The 25,787-nt window shown below is 43.4% G+C and overlaps 1 protein-coding gene across 5 annotated transcripts in view; it reads right to left on the reverse strand.

Moving 5' to 3' along the window:
* Nucleotides 1–10,116: 10,116 nt before the first annotated feature.
* LOC121291998 (protein CutA homolog) overlaps nt 10,117–25,787 on the reverse strand; it is a 28,038-nt gene continuing 12,367 nt past the window's right edge. For all 5 annotated transcript variants that reach the window (XM_041213714.1, XM_041213713.1, XM_041213717.1 and 2 more), the window contains 4 exons: nt 23,691–23,750; nt 21,893–21,938; nt 12,651–12,700; nt 10,117–10,721 (listed from right to left, as the gene is read on the reverse strand). In XM_041213714.1, the coding sequence (XP_041069648.1) occupies nt 10,622–10,721; nt 12,651–12,700; nt 21,893–21,938; nt 23,691–23,750 (256 nt within the window). In that variant the 3' untranslated portion in view covers nt 10,117–10,621. The remainder of the gene's footprint in view (nt 10,722–12,650; nt 12,701–21,892; nt 21,939–23,690; nt 23,751–25,787) is intronic.

Here is a 25,787-nt window from a genome sequence, read left to right on the forward strand (position 1 = left end):
CAATAGCCTGCTCCCGCTTTCTCCCCATACCCTTTGATTCCTTTCGCCCCCAAGAGCTATATCTAACTCCTTCTTGAAAATATACAATATTTTGGCCTCAACCACTTTCTGTGGTCGTGAATTCCACAGGCTCACCACTCTCTGGGTGAAGAAATGTCTCCTCATCTCAGTCAATGGTCTACCCCGTATCCTCAGACTGTGACCCCTGGTTCTGGACTCCCCCACCATCAGGAACATCCTTCCTACATCCACCCTGTCTAGTCCTGTTAGAATTTCACAGGTTTCTATGAGATCCCCCCTCATTCTTCTGAACTCCAGTGAATATAATCCTAATCGACTCAATCTCTCCTCATATGTCAGTCCCGACGTCCCAGGAATCAGTCTGTTAAACCTTCACTGCACTCCCTCTATAGCAAGAACATCCTTCCTCAGGTAAGGAAACCAAAACTGCACACAATATTCCAGGTGGGGTCTCACCAAGGCCCTGTATAATTGCAGCAAAATATCCCTGCTCCTGTACTCGAATCCTCTCACTATGACGGCCAACACCATTTGCCTTCTTTACCACCTGCTGCACCTGCGTGCTTACCTTTAGTGACTGGTGTACAAGGACACGCAGGTCTTGTTGCACATTTCCCTCTCTCAATTTATAGCCATTCAGATAATAATCTGCCTTCCTGTTTTTGCTTCCAAAGTGGATAACCTCACATTTATCCACATTATATTGCATCTGCCATGCATTTGCCCACTCACTCAGCTTGTCTAACTCACACTGAAGCATCTCTGCACCCTCCTCACAGCTCACCCTCCCACCCAGCTTTGTGGCATCTGCAAATTTGGAGATATTACATTTAGTTCTCTCATCTAATTCATTAATATATATTGTGAATAGCTGGGGACCCACCACCGATCACTGCGGTACCCCACTAGTCACTGCCTGCCATTTGGAAAAAGACCCTTCATTGCCCATCCCTAGTTGCCCTTGAGAAGGTGGTGGTGACCTACCTTCTTGAACCGCTGCAGTACACCCACAGTGCTGGTAGGGAGGGAGTTCCAGGATTTTGACCCAGAGGCAGTGAAGGAGCAGTGATATGTTTCAAAGTCAGGATGGTGAGTGACTTGGAGCAGAACTTCCAGGTGGTAGTATCCCCATGTAGCTGCTGCCCTTGTCCTTCTGGATGGTAGTGGTCGTGGGTTTGAAAGGTGCTATCTAAGGAGGCTCGGTGAGTTCCTGCAGTGCATCTTGTAGATGGTACACACTGCTACCCCTGTGCATCGGTGGCGGAGGGAGTGAATGTTTGTGGATGGGGTACCAAAGAAGCAGGCTGCTTTGTCCTGGAGGGTGTCGAGCTTCTTGCATTGGAGCTGCATTCATCCATGCAAGGGGAAAGTATTCTATCACACTCCTGACTCAAGCCTTGTCAATGGTGGACAGGCTTTGGGGAGAGTCAGGAGGTGAGTTTCTTGCCACAGGATTCCCAGCTTCTGACCTGCTTGTGACTAAAAAATGGTCAAAGAGCATGGTTTCATGGAGTGCATGAAACAGGAAATCCGAGGTTGAAGAGGTTTAAGGAAGGAATTCCAATGCCCAGGCAACTGATAGCATCAATTAAACATTTAAAATCAGGGGTGCACAGGAGGCCAGGATTATGGAAGTGCAGACATCAGAGAGATGTGGGACTGAAGGGAATTACAGAAATAGGGAGGAGCAAGACCATGGAGGGATTTGAAGACAAGTATGATCATTTTAAAATTGCATCACTGCTCACAGAAAATCTTAGGGGCACCAACCAGGAGGACAGTGGATCTGAGACTACTGAAGTAGAAAGAGCTCCGCAGCACATCACATCGAGGAGAATGAAGAAGCCACTTCAACATGGTAATGGCCTGTGTTTTTATTTCTGTTATCATTTTGCACATATTCTCCCTCACCAAGTTGTCTTTGTAAGTAATCTTCCAGAATTCTGGAAAAAGATCCAATGTTAGATGCCATTGCATTTGTGTTGAGCTTATGAAATCCTGATGATAATTGCCCGCAGTGCTTAATTTTCAATATTCAGCAACAAATTTTGATTTTGATGTGGAAACAATGAAGAATGTTTCCTCTTTTCACTATGTGTCAGCCACGTTGGGATGTTAAGCAGAATTTGTTCAGGGATTTAGACAATTTGGAGAGAAATAGCTGACGTGGGAACTGTTCTGTTCATTAGCTTGCAGAATACCCGAGTATACAGAAGTCATTCAGCCCATCCATTTACCATGTTGCTGTGAGGAAGTGGTCCATATTCTTTGTATCTCATTTAGAGGGCATATCGGATTAATCATGAACTGTCTTAAATTAGCTGAAATGTTTTATTGTTATATTATAAGGTAAAACTCCCCTTAACCTCCCGTGCTCTGGAAAGAACAATTCCAGATTCTCTAGCCTCTCCACATAACTAAAGTCCCTCATAATCAAACAAAACTATTACAAAATGTGCCTTTAAAAAGAAAGAATTGCTATTATTAAAATCTGAATCTTAAATTTAAAAATGTAGGCTTTCACACCCATTTTAAACACATTGCCCTGGATTTTGTGGTAGAAATAATGGCAAGACTTGTACCGTTAATAAGGAGTAAAACAGATCACATCCTCCAGAGGTCTCCTATGTGCAATTAAATTGCTGCCATAATTGCCCTCCTTCACCTGAAGTTTCACTGTGACAATATCTTACTGAGACGCTCATCATTCAAATACATGGAATGGAGTAAAGCCAAAGACTTACATGATAAATACCCATTAAACATGCCAGAAAAAAATAGGCCTTGTCCAATCCAGGGTAAGCAAATGTTAACGTAAGGATAAGTCTTAATTGCTGCTGAAGAACATTTCTGAAGTGGAAAACTTACTTTTATAAACATATTCCTTCAGATATCAATTATTATTGGAGATTTTATTGGAGCTTTTTTTTGTTTCTTTTATCTCTCTATCTTAATCCCTTCTTTCTGTCCAACTGTTTATTTCACTTTCTGTAAATGTTTGAAAAAGTATTAAGTATTCTAACTGAAACTTCCTGGTCCTGATTCTGTACAGGGTGGGGGGAATTTATTTACATAACATCGCTTCTAGTATCATTGATATCATGAAAGAATTCCTGGAGGTAAAAAGGAATCAATTCGTCAACCAGGTTGGTTAAGGAGATATATACAGTCGATTGTCCTGTTCACACAGGTCTCAGTTCCTCTAATTTCTAATCACTGTAAGTTCCAGTGCAAAAGCCCATGAAAAGTCCATGGGCAAATCTAAATTTAAAACAGGAAGCACAGCTGAATGCAAAATTCATGGATTGCTCTGGTCCTTTATAAAGCACTGCTGATATTTCCTTCTCAGAACCGAAACTGGCACTGATCTCCTTAGACTAGGGAAAGTTGAGGGGGAGGTTACTAGAGATATTTGAAATCATGAGGGATTTTGATACAGTAACAAATAGTTGCTGGTAATACAGAATTTGAGTATTGCTGGAAAAATCCCTTTCCTCAACATGTTAGTTGAGAAATCCGCTAATGGGTTCTCTTCAACTTCAATTGCAAGCCTAACTTCACTGGTCAAAATATACATTGGTATCCCTACAGCTCCACGCGCTATAAAATTGGTCATATCAGCAACCCCGTAAATAGAGCCCGAGTCATTTGCTGAAGGTGCAAGCTTGACTCTGAAATAGGGTGCACCAAAGCAGGATAATGGCTACTCCGATCAGATCATTGCTCGCTGTATATAGCACATGCTCACAAATCGGCCATAGGCCGCCACTTTTGGACCTGAAATGTGTCCAGTCTACCTCAAATTATCCCAAAAGAGTAAAGTATTTCAAAAATTTGAGCAACAGGTGAAGCTAGCCATTTCACACTGTTACTATGAAGTAGCAACACAAGTCACGTTCTCCACTAACAGGATGCTGCCACCAAGCCAAAAGACATTCTGCCTACCACGTGAATAAGTAATGCGGTATATGAATTTCAGTGCCAGTGCAATGCCAGGTACATAGGCCATGCATCTCAATGACTGATGGATTATATCAAACAGAGCGTCCCTTTGGCTGTTTGCGATAGGCAGAGTACTGACCATCCTCAACCAACCCATGCTTTCAAAGCTCAGAACATAATGGCTAACATTAGATGTAATTCAGCGATTGGACAGCATTTGCTGAACAATTACAAGCTAAGAATTAAACTATCAGCCAATTTAAGATTATCAGTCAAGCACTCAATGAAGCTTATTTATGCTTGCTAGAAGCTGCATATATTTATATGCAGGGACCTGATCTCTGCAGGAGAAAGGAATATGTCTAGACATTGCACCTTTTTTGAATAAATAAAAACACGGGAGATGATAGCTCTCTGGTGCATTTGCTATGGCAACATTTTGTTCAATCAGAGCTGACTTGCCAACAAATCAGCATCCCTTTTCTCGTGCAGCATAAATTCTTGTCCACTTTGAAATTTGGCATTCTTGCATCTATCCTGATGAGTACAAGATGAAAAGCTTTGACAGCATGTCTCTTTTTCCAGTACTACTCAAGGAGAAATTGTTTCACATTGCAGAAGGATCAATAACCAGGAGACAGAGATTGAAGACAATTGGCACATGAGGGAAAAAAAAAACATTCATTCTGCAAGCTGTTACGATTGGAATGTACTGCTTGAAAGGGCGATGGAAGCAAATCTAGTAAAAACTTTAAAAAGGGATTTGGATAAATAGCTGAAGGGAAATATTGGGAGTTGCAAGGAAAGAACAGAGAAGCAGGACTAATTGGATAGTACTTACAAAGAGTCAGCACGATAGGTAAATGGCCTCCTTTTGGGCTGTAAGATTCTAAGTCTTAATAATAGGCAACATTTCTGGTGAAATCAAATGGTTATATGGTTAGGAAGTTAGTCACAAGTAGCAAATGAAGAAATGTTGAGGATCATTTATGATTCTCACCCACTGAAGTAACATCTTTAATGTGACTCAACAAAGTATGTTGATGTAAGTACCAAGGTAGACCATAATCTTTATGTTCTTTTAGTTGTAGCCTCCCTGTCTCTGAACTCTCACATGGCTCATCTGTGCTTGACTTTGTCTGGAGGCCTAAGTGGAATCCGGATCACTGACAAAAAACAGAATCAACCAGGCAATCCAGAAAGGCTTAGAAATCATCAGTCTGTCCTTGCTTCTCAAGGATTCACATCATTACTGGGAGGGGTGGATTGGAGTGGAACACCAAATGGGCCATTGGAGTAATCAGATAAGTAATCATCAGGGAAAGCTTGCAATCATTGAAGTCCAGTAATGGAAATGGGTCATAGCTGGAGAAAGAGAATCGCTGTAAACACAAAGCTTGCTAAGCTCAGGATTCTCAGGAAAGCTGCAACAAGATTGGGGTGTAACTTGATTGTGAAATGGTCATGTTTCATTTTATGATGCTAATGATCTGTGCTACATCTACAGCAATTGGTTCAATGAAAAACTTTAACTATTTGTTTTTCTGGAGGCCAGATGAAGTCGGCCACTCGGAAACTATAGAATGTAACTCAAGGTATTCATCCTGAATGAACAACCAAAACAATAACTAGTGCTTGTCCATTAAATATGTCTTTCCAGTTCACTACTGACATTGTGATTGCTTGACATGTACATAGAATTTACAGCACAGCAAGAGGCCATTCAGATAAGAGCAAAATACCGCAGATGCTGGAAATCAGAAATGAAAACAGAAAATGCTGGAAAAAACTCAGCAGCTCTGGCAGCGTCTGTGGAGAGAGAAGCAGAGTTAACATTTCGAGTCCGAATAACTCTTCTTCAGAGCTGAAGAGAAGTAGAAATGTGATGGATTTTATGCTGGTTAAGAGCGGGTGGTGCAGGTGCAACGAGATACTGCTGACAAGGGTGGTGCTATTGCTGTGGGGCATACCGACCTCCACCTCGCAGAGGTTGAGCACCAACTCTCAGAACAGTGATGTTGTTTCCTACATTTTATGTTACTACATTTAAACAAAAAACTTCATGAGCTACAAAACAATGCAGAATTTCCTGCGGTTATAAAAGATGCAACATAAACTTTTTATGATTTCTACCAATGGCTTAGATGAGGGGAGTGTAAGGGCATGGTCGCTAAATTTGAAGAGGACACAAAGATAAGTAGGAAAGCATGTTGTGAAGAGGACATAAGGAGGTTGCAGATTGATATGGATAAGTTGAGTAAGGCGGGCAAAAATCTGGCAGATGGATTATAATGTGGGGAAATGTGGAGTTGTTCACTTTAGCAGGAAGAATAAAAAAGCAGAGTATTACTTGAACGGAGAATAGCTGCAGAATTCTAAGGTGCGAGGGATCTAGGTGTTCTACTGCATGAGTCACAAAATGTTAGTACGCAGGTAAAGCAAGTAATTAGGAAGGGTAATGGAATGCTATCCTTTATTATGAGAACATAAAAGTAAGGATGTTATACTTCAATTATACAGGGCATTGGAAAGACGACATCTAAAATACAGTGTGCAATTTTGGTCTCCTTATTTAAGGAAGGACGTAAATGCAGTGGAGGCATTTCAGAGGTTTACTAGCTTAGCAGCTCTGAAAAAGAATCACACGGACCTGAAACGTTAACTCCGTTTTACGCTCCACAGATGCTGTTAGAACTGCTGGATTTTTTTAGCATGTTCTGTTTCTGTTTACTAGATTGATATCTGGAATGAGCAGGTTGTCTTACGAGGACAGGTTGGACAGACTGGGCTTGTTTCCACTGGAGTTTAGAATAGGGGTGACTTGATTGAAGTTATAAGATCCTGAATGGTCTTGACAAGGTGGATGTGGAAAAAATGTTCCCTCTTGTAGCTGAGTCCAGAACTACAGGGGCACCATTTTAATATTAGAGGTCACCCTTTTAGGACAGGGATGAGGATTTTTTTTCTCTCAGGGGGTTGTGCAATTTTGGAACTCTCTGCCTCAGAAGGCAGTGGAGGAGGAGGTCATTGAAAATTTTTAAGGCAGATGCAGATAGATTCTTATTAGGCAAGGGATTCAAAGGTGATCGGATAGATGGGAATGTGGAATTCAAAACATTGAATGGTGGATCAGGCTTGAGGGGCCGAATGGCTTACTTATGCTCTTATTTTGCAAGTTCGCATAAACGTAAACCCTTTTTCAGTTTCTTCATTACCATAAGCACAAGCACGCTAAACAGAATGGGATTGGATTCAGAGGCTAATATATTCTGAACTATAGCACTGATAACACCAGGGGATGTAGAAGTGGAGAAGACGTTAGAGTGTATTTGAGAGAATGAGGACAGACTTCATTAGCTTTGTGGCAATGAAGGTGTTTAGCTTCATAGATATTGGGACCTTTTTCTGACACATCATATACCATCTGAAATGGTCTTTAGGTCAAAATTAAGTTGAAAGTCAATTGAACACAAATCGTGATGGGAAATATTCCAGATGCAGCTCAAGGTATTAAACTGAGATAAGGGAAATTCAGCTTCCAGCTTGTTAGATACCCTTTTTGATGCACAGTGCTGTTGAAGTCAATGGTACTAAATTTCAAATCGGGAAGATAACAGCTGGTGAATTTGATATAACCCATTTAGCGCCCACTGCCCAGGTGAGTCTCCACCCCAAGAATTATTCTTGTCCCTTCATGTACCCTGAGAATGGGGCATGAAGAATTCCTATTGGTAAATCTTTTTTTTTTACCAGAAATTGTAAATGCACTTAAAGGGAAATTTGCTCTCTAAGTCCATCCAGGAGGCAGTGGCAGTGACACTGGACTGATAATCCAGAGACCCAAGGTAATGCTCTGGGGACCTGGGTTCATATCCCAACACAGCAGATGGTGGAATTTGAATTCAATAAAAATCTTGAATTAAAAGTCTGATGATGTCAATTGTCATAAAAACTCTCCCCTTTAGGGAAGAAATCTGCTGTCCTTACCTGGTCTGGCCTACATGTGACTCCAGACCCACAGCAACGTGGTTGACTTTTAACTGCCCTCTGAGCAATAAATGCTGGCCTAGCCAGCGACGCCCACATCCCATGAATGAATAAAAACAAAATCAGAAGCATGTTCTATTCCAGAGTATTACCAACTTCAATAAACATGTCACCAGCTCAGTGCTTCCTCTGTTAAGCTGTCGCTCAGTTAGTAGCACTCTCACCTCAAAGTCAGGGGGTGGTGGGCTAAAGCCAGAGACCTAAGTATAGGAATCTGGGCTCCAATGCAGTATTGAGCGAGTGCTGCACATTATATGAGGTGTCAGTTTTTCAATGATGCATTACATCGTCTGCTCTCTCCTCCCAGTGTCCTAATATCTATCCTTCAATGAACATTAAAAAAAAACACATTATCTGGTCAATGTCTCATTGCTGTTTGTGTGACCTCGTTGGGTTGAAATTGATTGCTGTGTTTCTTCCATTAGTCACAACATCTCAAAAGTAGTCCATTGGCTGTAAAGCACTTTCAGTTGTCTTGGGATTGTGAAAGGTGCTGAACAAATGCAAGCCTTTCTTCTACCAGGTTGCAGGGAATCTTCCTATATCCATCCACCTTCACACAGCGGCCAAAGGAATTCTCATCACCATTGGACATAAATGGCTGTTGGGGATGCTAGTGTATGAACCCTTAGAGGGCACATATCAGAAATCAGGGAAGAAGCTGGGCTTGGGCAGGAGTGCAGAGCAGGCAGATTTTTTGCCACCCGTTCGATACTCAATGCTAATTGCAGTCAACAGCAATTGGGACATATAAACAAGTGACCAGTGTGACACCCCCAGATTCGCATCCAATTTCACTCCAGATATCTTCTATTTTTCACAGAAGAGTTATCCTGTTGAAAACCAATGGGATTAATTCTCTATTAAAACAGCAGCCCAGAAGAATTTCATACCGAGGCACAAAGGAATCTTACATAAAATTCCACTTCTGTGTCTTAAAATGTTTAAGGCGCAAAGATCTGAGAAACATAAGGAAGTAGGTGAATTTTGCTGTTCACAGGAAATTTATAAGGCGACCCTGTACGCAGACTTAGAATAATCTTAAGACATTTATAAAAGCTGAGAGATGAAGTAGTGAAGGTGAAGTAGTATCTTTTTAATTAAAAAACAAAATTCTAATAAAGCAATGTGACCGGGTTGTGCAAACGTTTCTCAATTGCAGTCGATTTGCAACTGGTTCCCCTCTTTTAGATTATTTAACCACTTTTTCATGCCAAATTCAAACTGCTTTGATGCTTCTTAAATAATACTTGAGGCAATTTACATGAAGCTACTGTTAACATTACGTGTAGCAATGTTCCATTCCTGTTTAAATCGCCACCCTGAATGTGGTGAAGCAAGAATTAAATGTTGATCTACAGTGCTTGTTAATACAGCGCACCGATTTGTATTTGTACCAGTAAAGGGTTTTTACACAATAATGTCATTCCCTGTATTGTGCGTTTGGTAAATGCACCTTGTAAATCAGGAGCAGCTTCCCCATCTGTAGTTCTTCAGCGCTTGAAGGAAAAGGGACTAAAGAATCAAAAGATGGTGGGTGATTTTATTTTGTCGGGGGAGGAGAGGGGAGTGCAGGGTGCAGGTTCTGAGACCTGCTGTCCAAGACACTCGACAGTTCTGCCATTGCACAGCCGAAATTGATGCCAAGATTTCAATATAAGCCCAATAAGTTTGCCTTTGTCACCCTGGCTTCCACCTAGGTAACCCTCTCAGTTGTAGTGCTGAACGGTACAAATATTGAACAAAATGGAGCTGGAGGGCACGTTGCCCCAGTTACAGATCTGTCCAGTTTAATGTAGGCTGATGCAGCTCAGTCTAATCCAACAGGAGTTCCCAACATTTCAGAAAGGGAATTTTAAACAGATAACGTCGAGGATTATCATCTTTGCTCATTGAGGCCTGGAGTTTCTGTGGCAGTTGCGCTGGACCAGTCCAGCCAAACCAGCAATCTGCACCTCTGCAGCCACCCCCCCTTCCCCCTGCTCAGGGTTAACTTGTTTGTCTGCAGCACCAAAACGATGGACAGGACAGCATTGTAAGTAATGGGGCACTTCTAAAACATATATAAACATGCACAGAAAAATGGAAAACTAGAAGAGGCATAAACCAGGTCGAATTTTTAATTAGAAATTAACAGAGGGGCTACCACTAAACAGAACAGTGTGTTAGTGAGGCCCATGCACATGACAAGGGAGGAGTATTTTCCCTCTATAGCACCTCACAACGCTGTCCAATTACCTCAAAGTCCTTCAGCGCAGTGGCCATTGCTCGGCAGACGATCGGAGCAACCACGCAACACAATCCAGCAGTGGGATGAGTCACCGGGCCACATGGTTCTCTACGGGCTCGCCACAGAGAAAATAACAAGACACACAAAAGCTTTTCAAACCTCACGGGCAGGCTGTGGACAGGAAGCAGGATTTAGGTCGCGTTGCCGAGTGCCGAAGGGAAACGGGGAGCGGAGAGAATTCGAAAGAAAGAAAGAAAGAAAGAAGCTGCCAGGCACGTTAAGGACAGAAAAAAAAACCACCACGGGGCCCGAGGGCAACGTGTCTCCGGCAGCCACTGCGCTGGCAAAACGCGGCCTTCCTCCGGTCAGACGCTCAGGAGTTTATTCCGGTACCACCTCGCTCAGCCATTTCATGTAAGGCGGGTTTCCCTGATCGATTGGCATGCTGATAACTTCCGCCACTTCATAAGGGTGAACTGACCTGAGAGAGGGGAGGGAGGAGAGAGAGAGATCACTGACACTTCAGCGTCAAACAGCTCCAAGGCCCAGGATCCGCTTTCTAGACTCAACACATGAGAACAGGAGGAGGGCATTCAGCCCGTCGAGCCTGTTCCGCCATTCAATTAGGTCACGGCTGATCTGCATCTTAATTTTGTTTACCCACCAGGGTTCCGCAACCCATAATACTCCTGCTCAATAAAAATCTATCCAGCTCAGTTTTCGGGATGAACCATATCCACATCCCATGAGGGAACAACAAAAAACTCCATTGGCCCACCCGCAAAGCCTCAAGAGCTTTTTTTTTTAGTAGTTCGTGGGATGTGGGTGTCGCTGGCTAGGCCAGCATTTATTGCCCATCCCTTAACTGATCTTTTTCTTCCCAGAAGGCAGTTAAGAGTCAACCACATTACTGTGGGCCTGGAGTCACATGTAGGCCAGGCCAGGTAACGACAGCAGATTTCCTTCCCTAAAGGACATCAGTGAACCAGATGGGTTTTTATAACAATCGGCCATTGTTTCATGAGACCACGAGACTTTTAATTCCAGATTTTTACTATGTGGAAGAGTTACACGTTTCTGCAACTCTTTGACCTTTATTGCAAGGTGGGTGGAGTATAAAAGTAGGGAAGTCTTAATACTTCTATACAGGGCACTGGTGAGACTGCATCTAGGGTACTTTGTACAATTTTGGTCTCCTAAGGAGGAATATTCTTTCACTGGAAGCAGTCCAAAGATGGTTCACTAGGGTGATTCAAAGGATGAAGGGGTTGGCTTAAGAGGATAGATTAAGGATGTTGTGTCTATACTCATTGGAGTTTAGAAGAATGGGAGGTATATCTTATTGAAACATAAGATTCTGAGGGGGCTTGTCAGGGTAGACGCTGGATGTCCCTCCACCCTGTGGGGGGCATCTAGAACTAGGGGCACAGTTTAAAAATAAGGGGTTTCCCATTAAGACAGAGATGAGGAGGAATTTCTTTCTCAGTGGGTTGGTAATCTTTGGAATTCTCTTCTCCAGCGAGCAGTCATCTGAATATATTCAAGGTTGAGTTAATGTAGGTTTTTGATCCATATGGGAGTCAGGTGTTATGGCAGAGTGGATGAAAGTGGAGTTAAGGCTAAAATCAGATCAGCCATGTCTTATTGAATGGCAGAACAGGCCTGAAAGGGCCGAATGGCCTGCTCCTATTTCTTATAGTCTTATGGTCTTTGTGTGAACAAGCATTTCATGAATGGCCTGGCCTCAATTTATTGTTTTAGACTCCCCCGCCAGAGGAAATTGCTTCTAACTCCCCTATCAAATCCTTTAATCTACTTAAAAACCTCAATTAGATCATTCCTTAATCTTCTACACTCAAGGGAATACAAGCCAAGCCTTTGCAACCTGATCATGGCTTAAATCTTCTCGGGTTAATCTGCACTGCGATACCAGCACTAGCGACTCCTCCAACCGTTTTGACCAACTACATCAACCCATTTAAAATAATAAGTTCAGAAATTCACATGCCAATATTAAGGTGTGATTTTGCTCCCAGCCATGCTCGGGAGCTGAGCGGCAAACAGAAATACCACAGCAGCTCTTCCACCACCAGAGGAAGCATGTCGGATGAGTGTGCCATGGCAGGCCTCCCAGGCTGAGCATGTGCTGCACTGGCAGGCCTGCTATATTTTGGGCATTTCCGTGCCTGCTAAGTAACGTTCAACGGGTGACCATGTGAACGGTAGCGCGTGAGGGGCAGCCATACAGTGACGGCATTAAGTTGATTGAGTTCCACGGCCTTTCTCCCTGCTTCCCTTTGCGGCAGCCATCCACCCCAATGGACTGCTTGGGAAAGTGGGTGAGAGGTCCGACAGACCGCGCTGCCCTCCTCCGATGCAAGTTTGTGGCAAACCGAGCCACCTCACTTACCGTACGTACGCCGCTAAATCGCCAACTTTGGTACTTCGTGTCTTAATCATCTGTTTAAAAGACAAACAGAGGAACTGTTGTGGGAAAAATATTCGCAGGTTTCACCAAATTTTATTCTTAAAGTGCCAGCCTGGCTCAGTGTTTAACTCTCTTGCCTGTGAGTCCCAAGGTCATGGGGATCAAGGCCCAATCCAGAACGTGAGCCCATGATCTAGGCTGGCACTTCCAGTGTGGCACTGAGGGAGTGCTGCACTGTCAGGAGTGTCAGTTGGATGTTATACCGAGATTAAACCGCTGGAAGAGTAGGAGGCATGCTCCCCTGTGTCCGGGCCAATATTTACCCCTCGTCCAGCATCGTTAAAGTAAATTACCTGGACATAGGAACGTTTCACAAACGACAGTGTGATTATGTGCTGACTGGCTTACAGGTGTAAGCTGTGCACTCTCGTCTCTGAATCACGTTTCCGGCTTCAAGACCCGCTCCACTGCTTCAGCATAAAAACCAATGCTCTCACATCAGTGCAGTACTGAGGGGGTACTGCACTATCAGAGGTGCCGTCTTTTGCAAGAGGTGTTAAACTGAAGTCCCATCTACCTGCTCGAATGGATGTAAAAATTGCAATGGCACTATTTTGAAGAGCAGCAGGTTGCATTTTCCCCGGTGTCCTGACCAACATTTGTCCCTCCACCAACATTGTAAAAATAGGTTATCTGATGGCTATCACATTGATTATGGGAGTTTGCTGTGTGCATATCCGCTGTTGCATTTCCTACTTACTTACACTTCAAATAGTACTTCATTGACCGTAAAGTGCTTTGAGATGTTTGGTGGTTGTGAAAAACACTATATAAATGAAAGTCTTTTCTTTCTATTTGCTGTATTTGCCTACAGAACAACCATGACTAGACTTCTGTGTCCCATAGTCATTATCCTCTCCCCAAACACAATGCTCTAGGGAAGCTCACCAATTACCTCTGTTTTACCCTTGCCAGGTGGCCAATAGTTTTGATGTGAAGTGGTTTTCATTGAGGTATTCACTTTTAAAACTTTGCACACCATGGCCAGAGAGAGGGCACAGTCTCGCCCTGTGCTACAGGTGCTGTGTGCGAGTCAGACGTTTCACAGGAGAGCTGATAGGCTTAACAAATCGCTGCAGACACCTAGTCCAGCTCAGCGTTCCACCTCAGCTCAAAACTGACATTTAGACAGTCTCCATTTTGCAAATAGCTCAAACTGAGTTCTCATCAAATGTGGTAAATTATTTCCTTCATGAGCAGTCGCACCTGTCACCTCAGGAAAAGAAAAGCATTTGCGAGAACTACAGCGACTGGCAGGAGTTGGTTAAATCATGTATTAGTGCAAAAACTCTGCTGCCTGCAACCCGAATCGCATCAAGTCCCATTCACCCATCACTCACTGTGCTGACAACAGTGGCTCCTTGTCTGGCAGCACCTCAATTATAAAATTCTCATCCTTCTTTTCAAATCCCTCCTTGCCTCAACTCCCCCCGCTGTCGCTGTAACCATCTCCAGCTCTACAAACCACTCAACACATCTGCATTCCTCCCATTTTGGCCTCTTGCGTATCTCTGAGCCCTAAGCTCTGGAATCATCCTCCGAAACCTTTCCGTCTCTCTTCCTCCTTTAAGGCGCTCCTTAAAATCTACCTCTTTGACCAAGCTTGCGGCCATCTGTCGTAATGTTTGGCTCGGTGTCAAATTTTGTTTGATAACACTCCTGTGAAGTGCCTTGGGATACTTTATTAAGTTGAGGGCGTTGCAGAAATGCAAATTGTTGTGAACAGTTTGTACAAACTGCTATAAGATCAGAAAATGCTGGAAAGTTCATTCAGGACCCATGGAGAAAAAGGCTGGTAATTGTTTAGGGTGCAACCCGCTATCAAAAAAATGAAACCAATAAAGGTTGGTAAAATTGGAAAGGAAAGTTCAAAGGATTGGAAACAGATACAATAGTTATAGAGAGGAAACTATTAGGTTGAATGACCTGAAGATTGATGAAGAACATATGCACAAACCATTAACCTGAATCTTCGTTTTACAAGTGCTGAGTGGCCTGCTGTGTATTTCTAGCACCATCTGTTTTTATATCATATTTCAAGCACTTGCAGATTTTTATTTTTACCTCTATCAAATGCTGCCTGTGTGAATCTGAAACTGCAGCAGGCAGTAATAAATAACCTCCAGTCCCTAGCTGACTTTTGTTGTATATGAGTTCAGGGAAGACACTGTGATGGGACTGGGATCAACGGCGGGCAAGATTAATGGGGAAATCCTTCCAGTGGCTGGAGCCAGACCTGGTGCATAAGCAAGAAGGAAAAAAACAACTTGCATTGATATAGCGACTTTCATAACGTCAGGGTATCACAAAATGCTTTACAGTCCATGAAGTGCTTTTGAAGGGTAGTCACTGTTGTGACATAGGAAACATGACAGCCAAACTTTACACAGCAAAGACTCACAAATAGCAATGTGATAATACTAATTTTTTTTTTGAAGTGATATTGGCTGAGGGGCAAATATTGGAAAACTCCACTTCTCGTGTTCAAAATAGTGCTACTGGATTTTTTTGCGTCCACCTGAAAGGACAGGCAGGGCCTTCAAGTCTCAACTGAAAAACTCACCGCCGACAGTGCAGCACTCCCTCAGTGTTGCACTGGATGTATCAGCCTGGATTAGGTGCTGTGCAGCAGGGTTTGAACCCATGACCTCTGACACTGAGGGGAAGGCGGTAACAGCAAAGCCACGGAGATGGTCACCAGAGATCAGTCATCGCAGACTATCTGTGTCACTGTCGAGAGCTTCACCTCAGGCAGAGCCGTGAATGGAACTGAACACTTAGGGTCATCAGTGAACAGTGCCAACTCTGGTCTCATAACAAAGAGAAGGCCTAGATGCTCCATTAAATAACCCACTGAAGTTCTGGTACTGCTCCACAACATTAGGAATGGGCTCCCTCCCAGGTTTTTCAATTTTAAAATGTGGCACTATGAAGACAGCCTGTCCCTTCACATGGGAGCTGTAGATCCTCAAGTCACTTACTCATTAACACTTGTTGACAGGGCTCTACTCGTGTGCACAGATAATTTGCTGGCTGAGGCACACATCGATCTTTGTTGAAAGTAGCCATCAACCATGCCACAAACAACTGCACAACTTGTGCAGGAAATTACAACAGCACATAGAATTTCAGCTCCAATATAGACATATTTACTCATTCAGCACCAACGTGGGCCATTCGGTTCATCGTGCCTGTGCCAGCTCTTTGAAAGAGGTAACAAAGTAGTCCCACTCAACCTACTCTTCCCCATAGCCCTCCACACACTTTGTTTTTCTACTTTCCAAGCATTTATCTAATTCTCCTTTAGAACTTACTATTCCACTGCCGCTCTCGGCGTGTTGCCTTCAACAACAACTTGCATTTATGTAGCGCCTTCAATGCAGTAAAACCTCCTAAAAGGTGCTTCACAGCAGTGTTATCAAACCAAACTGCACAAAGCTACATAAGGAGATATTGTGGCAGGTTAGCAAAAAGTTGGCCAAAGAGGTGGATTTTAAGGAGCATCCTAAAGGAAGAGACAGAAGTTAGAGGGATGGTTAGGTTTAAGGAGGGAGTTCCGGAGTTTTGGGGCTAAGGCGCCTGATGGCATAAACATCAATCAATGGCAGAGTGATCAAAATCAGGGATGCACAAGAGGCCAGAATTAGTGTAGAGGTCTTGGGGGGCGGTTGAAGGACTGGAGGAGGTTACAGAGATAGAGAGCGGGGCGCCAAGGAGGGATATGGAGGCGAACATGAGAATTTTCAGATTATGGTATTGCCAGGCTAGGAGCTAATGTAGCTCAGTGAGCACAGCGGGTGATGGGTGAACGGCACCCGGTGCGAGTTAGGGTACAGGCCGCAGACTTCAAGGCGAGTTCAAGTTTACGTAAAGAGCAAGGTTGGAGCTTGGTGAGGGGAACACTGGAATAGTCAAGTCTAGAAGTGAAGATTCAGGACCAAGCTGGATTCTGCCCACAATTAAGCCTCTTCCAGCAGCCACTTGCCACAGTGAGACCTTTCTTCTGAGATGAAGCATTCGACACATGATCCATTGCTCCAGATATTGCTGTGTGTGAGACTCTGAACTGCCAACCCCAGTAAAATGGCTCAGCGATTAACTGGACGCCCCATTTGAAACGGAGGTGGGAAGAAATGTTTTCTCGCAGAGGGTAGTGAGTCCTTGGAACTCCCTTCCTCAATCGGCAGCGTAAGTGGGGTCTTTGAATGTTTTCAAGGCTGAGATAGATAGATTCTTGATAAGCGAGGGGATGAAGGGTCACCAGGGGTAGGTGGGAGGTTACAGTCAGATCAGCCATGATCTTATTGAATGGCGGAGCAGGCTTGAAGGGGCGAGTGGCCTACTCCTGTTCATAGTTGGTATGGACTGCATCTCGTAAAACAGCATGACTTCATCTCAGACGGGGCCAGGCATAAGGACCAACAATTTCAACCAGCACCCCTTTGGCCCTGGGCAAGGGGGAGGGGGATATAAACTGGCCAAGGTTACTGCTGGAAAGCGTATTTGCTTGGGCATCAGGAGGGACTAGACAGAGCAGGGGTGCAAAAAAGTGTGTCGGCACTCACCACTGCCTCAGCCTGTGCATGCAGAATGACTCCTTGGTAAGGGTATCAGAGATCTACCAACACCCATGGAACCGTAACAATCGAAAAACATTCTAACATTTCCAAGGTCTGACCGAGGATCACCGACCTGACCTGAAACGTTAACTCTATTTATACTCTCCCCACGGATGCTGCAAGACCTTCTGAGTATTTCTAGCGTCTTTTGTTTTTATTTCTAAAATAAGGGCAGCTTTAAGAATTGCCCCATTCAGTGACCCCAGTCAGACTGAAGCACTCAAGGCCGTTAGCGTGCCTTCCACTCACTGCAGATATCACACACACATAGAAGGAATGGCATACAGAATCTGATGAGAAGGAGTTGACTTTTCATCCCCAGCTATTAGGAACGTCACCAGGCCGCACGTGTGAACAAACAGTTCGCACTTGATCAGAGATCGGACGTACAATTATTAACAGGAAAAGGTCATCAGGGTCAACAGGCCCATCCCAATATGTTCAGATTAATCCCCGCCATTTACACACTTCACCATACGCCACAATCCCTTCGGTCTCAGCTGTGCGCCAAAGTGCGTGAAAGCTTTCAGCCCTTCCTAACAGTGCAAGTTGTCTTGCACGTGCTACTTCTTCAACAGCGCCCTTTAAGCAGCTCTGAAAAAAATCCTTGCTTTGCAGTTTTATACCAGTCACTAGTCTGCACGCTTTAAATATAAAAGCGACAGCACAGCTAAGAATTTATGTGAATACACTGACAGGCATACTAAAAATGGCACACAACGGAAATTAATCTGAATTAATTATTCCAATTTTTCACTGCACTAAACTTGGCTCAGCTGCTGGTATCTCGCAGGTTTAAATTTCGTGACAGATTTCAGCACCTGATCTAGTTTTCTACCACAGAGCAGCATGAAGGGAATTGCATTGACTGAGGTTTCAGGTAAACCTTTTCATTTGGGGGGTGTATGCCACTATGCAGAGAGGAAGAAGGACTTGCATTTATGTGACGCCTTCCATGGCCTTACGATATCACGAAGAACGCGTTCGCGTTTTTAAAAATGTATCCACGGGATGTGGGCCTCGCTGGGCAGGACCAGCGTTTATTGCCCATCCTTAGTTGCCCTTGAAATGGCGTTGAGGAGCCACCGTCTTGAAGCATGTGATGGACGTGCTCCCACAGTGCTGTTGGCACGTTCCAGAGTTTTGACCCAGTAACAGGAAGGAACAGCAACATATTTCCAAGGCAGGATGTTGTGTGACTTGGAGGGGAAGCTTGGAGGTGGTGGCATTCCTCGCATCTGCTGCAAATACAGCAGCCAATTCCCCTTCAGAAAAAACCCACATGAAGCAAACGGCTTGCCAATCTGCCCCGGTAATGGTGGTCAATGTCGACCCAGGATATTGAGGAGATCTCCAACACCCAACATCAACGAAAACAGAGATAAAAACAAAAAAACTGCGGATGCTGGAAATCCAAAACAAAAACAGAATTACCTGGAAAAACTCAGCAGGTCTGGCAGCGTCGGCGGAGAAGAAAAGAGTTGACGTTTCGAAACGTCAACTCTTTTCTTCTCCGCCGATGCTGCCAGACTTGCTGAGTTTTTCCAGGTAATTCTGTCTTTGCAACGAAAACAGGTTTGGTCAGTGTTGCAATGCTCTTTGGGGGATCTTCCTGTGTGTAAGTGAGTCACTACTTTTCCAATGTTACAACAGCGGCTGCACTTCTGAAAAAAGCTCATTGGCTGTACGATGTTTTGGGATGTTCAGAGGTTGGGTATAAATACAACTTCTTTCTTTTACTGACGTGCAGAGTGACAGCGTCACAAAGCACCTGAGCGAGTGATCATCGACCTTCCTCATCGTCCTTGCGCTTCCCGCAGGAGCAACAGGCCAAGATCTGCGCGGTTATTGCCATCTGACTGGCAGCTGGCTGAGGCAGATGTGTGCTGCTTCCCCTAATGCAGGAGATCAGTCACAGCAGGGCCCTTCACATCAAGCCTGGGTGCTCTTATGCGAAAAGACAGGCCCGTGTTGGATCAATGCCACCTCGTGTTTAAGTGGAAACAAGCTGAACTTCATCCGACACCACACAGAGCCAACACTGAAGGCAGCATGAGTCTGGCTCACACTTTTCAGAATGCCTGGAAAATCACTTAACATTGAAACTTTGTAAGAGGAAACTCCAAGTACCGCAGGTGCTGGAAACTTCTTTTTCAAGAAAGTAAGAAATGCTAGGAGCACAGGTGCAGGTCAGGCAACATCTGTGAAGTGAGGGAACAGATGTTGCCTGCCCTGCCTGCTGAGTCCTCACTGCATTTTCTACTCTTACTGAAGTAGTGATGCTAAGCATTGCGATATTGGACACCCTTCAAAATTAAGCATGAAGAGACTTGAAGGCTGGCATTGGAATTGCACAGGGAAGCCAAACAGGTAGAATTAGATCTGTCACCCCTTAACACGTGACCGATATTCAGTGGCTGAGGTCAGAGAACATTTTCATCCACTTCCAACCTCACCCCTGAAAACCCCTGTCATTTATTACACTCAATCTAACCTTTCCCTGTCAGTCTCTCTCTCTCTCTCAAAATGCCCCACCATGCCTCTCAGCTCCTCTCCTCAAAGAGCCAGCACTTGTAGAGTTCCACAGGTGGCTGGGATGAAACGAGCTAGTATACAATGCACAGAGAGGCAGTGTGCTCCTTTAAGGGAACAGGTCAGATTGCTACAATTGGGGATGTCCCAAGGACGATTCCCTGCTCTTGGCTTGACTCAGCACTGGCACGATCTTCTCAGAGCCAAAAAGTTGTGGGATGGAGCCCAAGTCCCCTTGTCAAAGTTAACAGTCACAACTGGTCGTCAAACTCACTAATCTGGGCTCCTTTTATCTGTACAGTGGTGGTCTGGGTCAACTTTCACCGATAAATTAAAACTAAGGGCAGTGGATCACTGCATCTCTCATAACTGCATTACATGAAATGTTAACGTTATCGATACTTACCAGGGAGCCAACCTTTGACAGTGGTAAAGAAATTTACAATTGAAGATGATGGCCTTGAACCAATTAACGCGCTGGGCAATCACATAACATTAGTGTTTGCTTCAGACCCTCACATCCTGTGGAGCAATCTCCACCCTAACTGACCTGAGCCACCCTGCTAAGATTCTTCTTAGAAAAAAGTTTTTAAAAAACGCAGCCAATGGAAATCTGAAACAAAAGCAGAAAGTGCTGGAAATACTCAGCAGGTCTGGCAACATCCGTGGAGGGAGGAACAGAGTTAACGTTTCTGCTCTGCGACATTTCATCAGAACTGTGATTTTTTTTCTTAGACTGTACCTGATCCATTTAGGCTGCCTCTCTGGACAAAAGAAGAGGTCACCTAATAGAGCTCTTTAAAATTATGAAAGGGGTTTGATAGAATAGACGCAGCGAAGATATTCCCACTTGTGGGGAAAGACAAAAACTGAGTGGGGGTGCGGTGGTGTCATTCATATATGATAGTCATTAATAAATCCAATAGAAAATTCAGTAAAAGGTTCTACATTCCAAAGGTGGTTAGAGTGTGGAACTCGCTACCACAAGCAACAGTTGAGGTGAATAGCATAGAGGCAATTAAGGGGAAACTAGATTAAGTGCATGACGGAGAAAGGAGTGGGAGGATATACCGATAGGGTGAGATGAAGAGGGACAGGGGGAGGCTCGAGTGGAACATAAACACCAGCATGAGTCGAATGGCATGTTTGTGCAGTAAATCCTACATTCCCACCTCCAGTCTGCTGTCGTATCCGTCAATTTTCCCACCCAATTAATTTGACCAACCAGTCCCCTGAAACTGTTCCTTTCCAACTCAATGCATTTGCTGAACCAAACAGTTTCAGTCTCAATTCCGCCCCGACAGTACACTGCTGCACCTCAAAACAAAACATGACTGCAACAAGAGAAAAACACAGGCACGCCATGTAACACATAGCTGCAGCCCTGGGGCATATTTTGCATTCAACAACTTGGACTTAAACTGATTTTGATCTCTACTTTCCACAAAACATGATCGCTGAACGATAAAGACCAAACCTTTTGCCTGACTCTCTGATTGTTATTCCCACAATATTTAAAATTGCAACTGTGCATTCAGTAAACATCTGCTTACCTCAAAGTAATTTTATTCTTATATTCCCTTTCCTGCTGATTATGTCAGAACTGCAGACAATAAGGAAAAAAAACCATGACTGGTGCTTTCATCTTTAGCCTGCAGAATAGACAGGAATTGCAGTTATAGAACTCGTGTTTTGCATTGGATATGCATCACAGAAACAGGCCATTCAGCCCAACTAGTCCATGCTAGTATTTATATTCCACTTGAGCCTCCTTCCATCTTTCCTCATTTAAATCTATCACCGTAATCCTCTACTCCATTCTCACTCTTTTGCTTGTCTCGCTCCATTAAATGCGTCTATACGATTTGCTTCAGCCACTCCATGAGGTAGCGAGCTCCACATTCTCACCTCTCTGGTTCCTTCAGAAATTCCTTAAATGTAAATTTGTAAATATACCCGTGACACAATCATTCTGAATTTGTCCAAAAAATGTTTTATAATCTGAAAACTCACAAGCAGAACTTCACTGTCTTCCTCAATGTTCCCTTTCCACTCATATCTGGAGGTGGAAAGAAATAAAATTAAAATATTGTGAGGTCAAATATACAGATATGCAAATAAAACATACTCTAAGGATGAAAAAAAAACCTCTCCCATTTATATAGCGCCTTTCACTACCTCAAGTAGTGAAGGAAAGCATTACAGCCAATGAAGGGTGTTTTGAAATATAGTCGCTTGTAATGTAGGAAACACAGCCAATCCCACAATCCTAATCCAAGCACAGCAAGATCCCACAAACACAGTGTGATAATAGTCAGATTAAAGGCCTTTGAGATGTTGATTAAGGGACAAATATTGGCCAGGACATTAGGGCTAACTCCCTCGTTCTTCTTTGAAATAGTGCTATGGAATGTTTTACATCCATCTGACATGGCAGAGGGGGCCTCGGTTAAACGTTTCATCCAAAAGACGGCACATCCAACAGTGTAGCATTCCCTCAGCTCTGCACTGGATGGTCAGCCTTGATTTTTGTGCTCAAGCCCCTAGAGTGGTGCTTGAACCTAAAACGTTCTGATTCAGAGGCAAGAGTGCTACCAGGTAGTTGACATATAAACAAAGTAGCGTTGGGTTGAAGATGTGTCAGTGGGCACATTGCGTCGTCAAACAAGCGTGTCAAAACATTTGGGTCCTCTCAACTACATCAATAAAGTGTCACCACATCAAACTATATATGTTAGAATTTACTTTACGGCCCACACAAGCAGCAAACTGCAGAAGTCACATTGGAGGTGTTGTCTTTTGGATGAGACTTTAAATTGAGAGCTAGTCTGGCCTCTCAGGTGGATCTTAGTCTTCCCTAGCCCACAATCTAGGTGGACAAGGGCAGTAGGCATATAGGACCACCACTATCTTCCTGTTCCCATCCAAGTAACGTACAATTCCAACTTGGAAATATATCAATAAATTAATTCATGGACTGTGGAATCCCTGGCAAGGCCAGCATTTGTCACCCATCCATAACTGGCCTTGAGGTGGCGGTGGTGAACTGCCTTCTTGAGTACAGCTCAGTGGCTTACTAGGTCATTTCAGAGAAATGTCAATAATCACTGACAGGGTTGTGGGTCTGGAGTCACGTATAGGCCTGACCAGGTAAGGAAGGCAGATTTCCTTATCTGAAGTTCATCAGTAAACAAGATAGGCTTTTTTTTGACAACACAGTATCTTTGCTGTCACCATTACTGAGAGCAACTTTTTATTCCAGGTTTACTTAATTAATTGAATTTAAATTCCTCAGCTGATGTGGTGGGATTTAAACTCACGTCTCATTCGTCCAGGCCTCAGGTTTACTAGTCCATAACCGCTATGCCAATTTACCCCCAACGCTGGATCAAAAGCTTGAAAGCCCCTAGCTAACAGCACTGTGGGTGTACCTACCACCTCCACCTTAGGGGCAATTAGGGATGGGCAATAAATGCTGGCCTTGCCAGCGATACCTACCTCCTGTTAATGCAAAAATAAAAAGACCACATAGCAGGAGTGTTCTTCTGGCCAATATTTATTGCTGAACCAACATGACTAAAAGAGATTACCTGATTATTTATCTCAGAGCTGTGTGTGGAACCTTGGCCAACATTCAAAATTAGATCAGGTAAGCCAATGAAAGAAAAGGAGTTGAAGGGATAATGTGAGGGTGGGTAAAAGTGACCACAGTTATTTGCTCCCATGGTATAAAAGAGACCACCTAGACTGCTTGCATCCAATGGCCGTTTCTTGTGTAACTTCTAGGTGTTCCATATAAAGACTCACGTACACAGATGTTATCTGGGGGATAATGTTTACACAGGCTGCCAGCTTCTTCTGCACAACGCCCCTGGAGGATTTAAACAGAGCAAGAAACATTAATGTTAATTGTCCATCACAAAGTACGAATTGCTTCTTTCACTTTCTTGAAATTCAATTTGAGATGGTATCAAAGTGGCTCAGTTCACTGAATGAATTAACAGCATTTTTTTTAAACTAGCATTTTGGACTTGCTGTGCTTAACTAAAAAAGCTGCATGTCCGGGCACAGATGAACCATGTTTACAACTCACAGGCCCCTTGAGGCAATTCTCTGCCATGCTGTGCAAAGCATCCGGATATTTTGACAAACATATGATACCCAATAAATGGGTGCATTGCACTATGTTGTAGAAAAAGTTGAGTTTTCCAGTGCCTTTGTAGGGGTCCACTAACTTTACCCCGCAGAAAGGTAAATTTATTCAGCTGAACTATTGTTAGTCTTAATCCTCGACTAGGAGAGATTTTAAATCATTATAAGAGCTTAGTCAGCTATACTAGCTATAGACTTGGTCTTAAAATAAAATGTCCTCACTCCCAGGAGCATATAAACTAAACAAAGATATCACAAAATAAAATATGCTTACTAGTTATATTATAGCAGAAATAACTCTTGAGTGAACCTCAGTGCATAGAATTCCCCATTGAAGAATTCTAGAGAAATTAGGGCCCTGAGGTATACAAAGTGAGTCTACACCTTTTTATAATGGTTACTTAATAATATTTTATTATAAACTTATACCTTCGGATAGATTGTAGTAATGGTAACAATACTACAAAGTGTGAAGTACATAAAATAAACTAGTCCATCCAAAATATAAATGCAAAATAAACTAAGCCACCTAAAAGTAAATGCAAGATACAAATCCACCTAAAAATAAATGTAGGATATTCAAACAAATAACAAACTAACAATTAAAGTATAAAGCGTAGTTTCTGTCTTGTCTCAAATAAGAGATCTATAAGATCTCTACTCTGTGTCCACCGAGCAGATCTGATCTAATCTTATGTTTGCCCAAGAGCCAAATTTCAAGAAAATCTTTTGCTTTAAGGATAACATAACTATTGTCTATCTTACTCTTAGGGTTCTTTGTTTTAGAATTCTTGGAGAATCGATTAATGTGTTTTTTATGTATGCAGATATCCTTAGCTTGTTGTAAATAGTCTCAAGGCCTTGTCTGGCAAAGGCTTGTCAAGGTTTTCTGCATTTGTATGTGTGATGCTGTCTCTCTTTCTCTCGGCAAAAATTCATATTTTCATTAGCTAAGTTAAATCCTTAATGCCTTAATACATTCTCACTGCATTGCAAAGTGATTCAAGACAAGCAAATTGCTTTTTAGGTATATTCGTTTCATAGGCCTGTGTGGCAGCCAACTTTCCCACAGCAAGTCCTTTAAACAGCAACAAGGTAGAGAAAGTGAAGACCTGTGGAATTGAAATGTGGAGGAGGGAGAGGTGAAGGCAGTAAATCTGATTAAAAACAGGTCAAAAAAGAGAAACTGAGAGTAAGATTTAAGGCCGGTTTATCAGAAGAAAGCGGACAATCATGTCCCACAGGATTCTGTTCTGGGGTCACTTATGCTCACCAATTGTGTCACCGATTTGGACAAAGGGCTGGAAACCAAATGGTGACCAAAGGTGCAACTGATACTAAAATAGGAAGCGTAAAGAATAATTCCAAGGACCAAAGGAATCTGCCAGGGTATATCGAAAGGATGGCAAAATGGCCGACAAAGTGGCATGTGAAGTCTAAGGTCAGTAAATATGAGGTGGCACATCTGAATTAAAAAGAAAACGTGAATTATGCTTTGCTGTAGACAGAGCTAAGTGATTCCACAACCAACAGGTCAGATCAAAACTCTGCAGTCCTGCCACATACATCGTGAATGGCGGTGGGCAATTAAACAACTAAACAGGGGAGCAGGCTCCACAAGCATCCCCATTCTCGATGATGAGGGAGCCTAGAACACTAGTGCAAAAGACAGGTACCTGAAGCATTTGGAACCACCTTCAGCCAGAAGTGTTAAATTGATAATCTGTTTTGGCCTCCTCTGGTGGTGCCCAGCATC

This window comes from Carcharodon carcharias, chromosome 19, assembly GCF_017639515.1.
Source record: "Carcharodon carcharias isolate sCarCar2 chromosome 19, sCarCar2.pri, whole genome shotgun sequence".
NCBI lineage: Eukaryota > Metazoa > Chordata > Chondrichthyes > Lamniformes > Lamnidae > Carcharodon > Carcharodon carcharias.